This window comes from Eimeria mitis, genomic scaffold (assembly GCF_000499745.2).
Source record: "Eimeria mitis Houghton genomic scaffold, Emh_scaff1894, whole genome shotgun sequence".
NCBI classification, from domain to species: domain Eukaryota; phylum Apicomplexa; class Conoidasida; order Eucoccidiorida; family Eimeriidae; genus Eimeria; species Eimeria mitis.
Genome location: NW_013570217.1, coordinates 8,734 through 9,600, shown reverse-complemented (window position 1 = coordinate 9,600; position 867 = coordinate 8,734). Strand labels below are relative to the sequence as shown.

The following is an 867-nucleotide window of genomic DNA, read 5'->3' as shown; positions in this document are numbered from 1 at the left end:
GCAGCAGCAGCAGCAGCAGCAGCAAGATGAGCTGCAGCAAGAAGAACTGCAGCAGCAAGAAGACGACAGCTTCTTGCTGCAGGAGCAGCAGCAGCAGCAGCAGCTGCAGCAGCAGCAAGAGGAATATCAGGCAACTGAGGATGCGTTGGAGAGCGAGCAGCAGCAAGTGCAGCAAGACAGCAGCAGCAGCAGCAGCAGCAGCAGCAGCAGCAGCAATGATGATGCCTGGGCTACCACTCAGGACTTCACAGCAGCAACAGCAGCAGCAGAATCAGCAGCAGCAGCAGCAGCAGCAGCAGGCGATGGTTCTCTCTGCTCCGTTCCCTTTGACCCCGTAAGAGGAGAAGCTGCTGCTGCTGTTGCTGCTGCTGCAGCTGAAGACTGGCAGCAGCAGCAGCAGCAGCAGCAGCAAACTGAAGGCGAGCAGCAACTATCCGCAGATCAGCAGCACATGCTGCGGGACTTGGAGCAGCTGTACCTGCAGCACGGCGACGAGCAGCAGCAGCAGCAGGAGCTGCAGCAGCAGCAGCAGCAGCAGNCAGCTGTACCTGCAGCACGGCGACGAGCAGCAGCAGCAGCAGGAGCTGCAGCAGCAGCAGCAGCAGCAGCTGCTGCAGCAGCAGCAGCAGGAGCTGCAGCAGCAGCAGCAGCAGCAGATGGATACAGAGGAGCTGCCAGGCGGTTCGCTGCTCTTTCGTGAGGAAGAGGTGCTGCAGCAGCAGCCAGAAGAGACAGCAGCAGCAGAAATGCAGCAGCAAGACACAGCAGCAGCAGATGATAGTCCTGCTGAGCCTGCTGCTGCTGCTGCTTCTGATGTTGCTGCTGCTGCTGCGGAGGAAGCAGCAGCAGCAGCAGCAGCAGCAGAAG

At 60.2% G+C, this 867-nt stretch overlaps 1 protein-coding gene across 1 annotated transcript in view; it reads left to right on the top strand.

Moving 5' to 3' along the window:
- Positions 1–26: 26 nt before the first annotated feature.
- Positions 27–867, top strand: part of EMH_0045430 (uncharacterized protein) — a gene marked incomplete at both ends in the record, with an annotated part of 6,768 nt that continues 5,927 nt past the window's right edge. Inside the window, 3 exon segments of the mRNA XM_013496068.1 lie at positions 27–334; positions 485–538; positions 542–867. Of these exon segments, the coding sequence (XP_013351522.1) occupies positions 27–334; positions 485–538; positions 542–867 (688 nt within the window).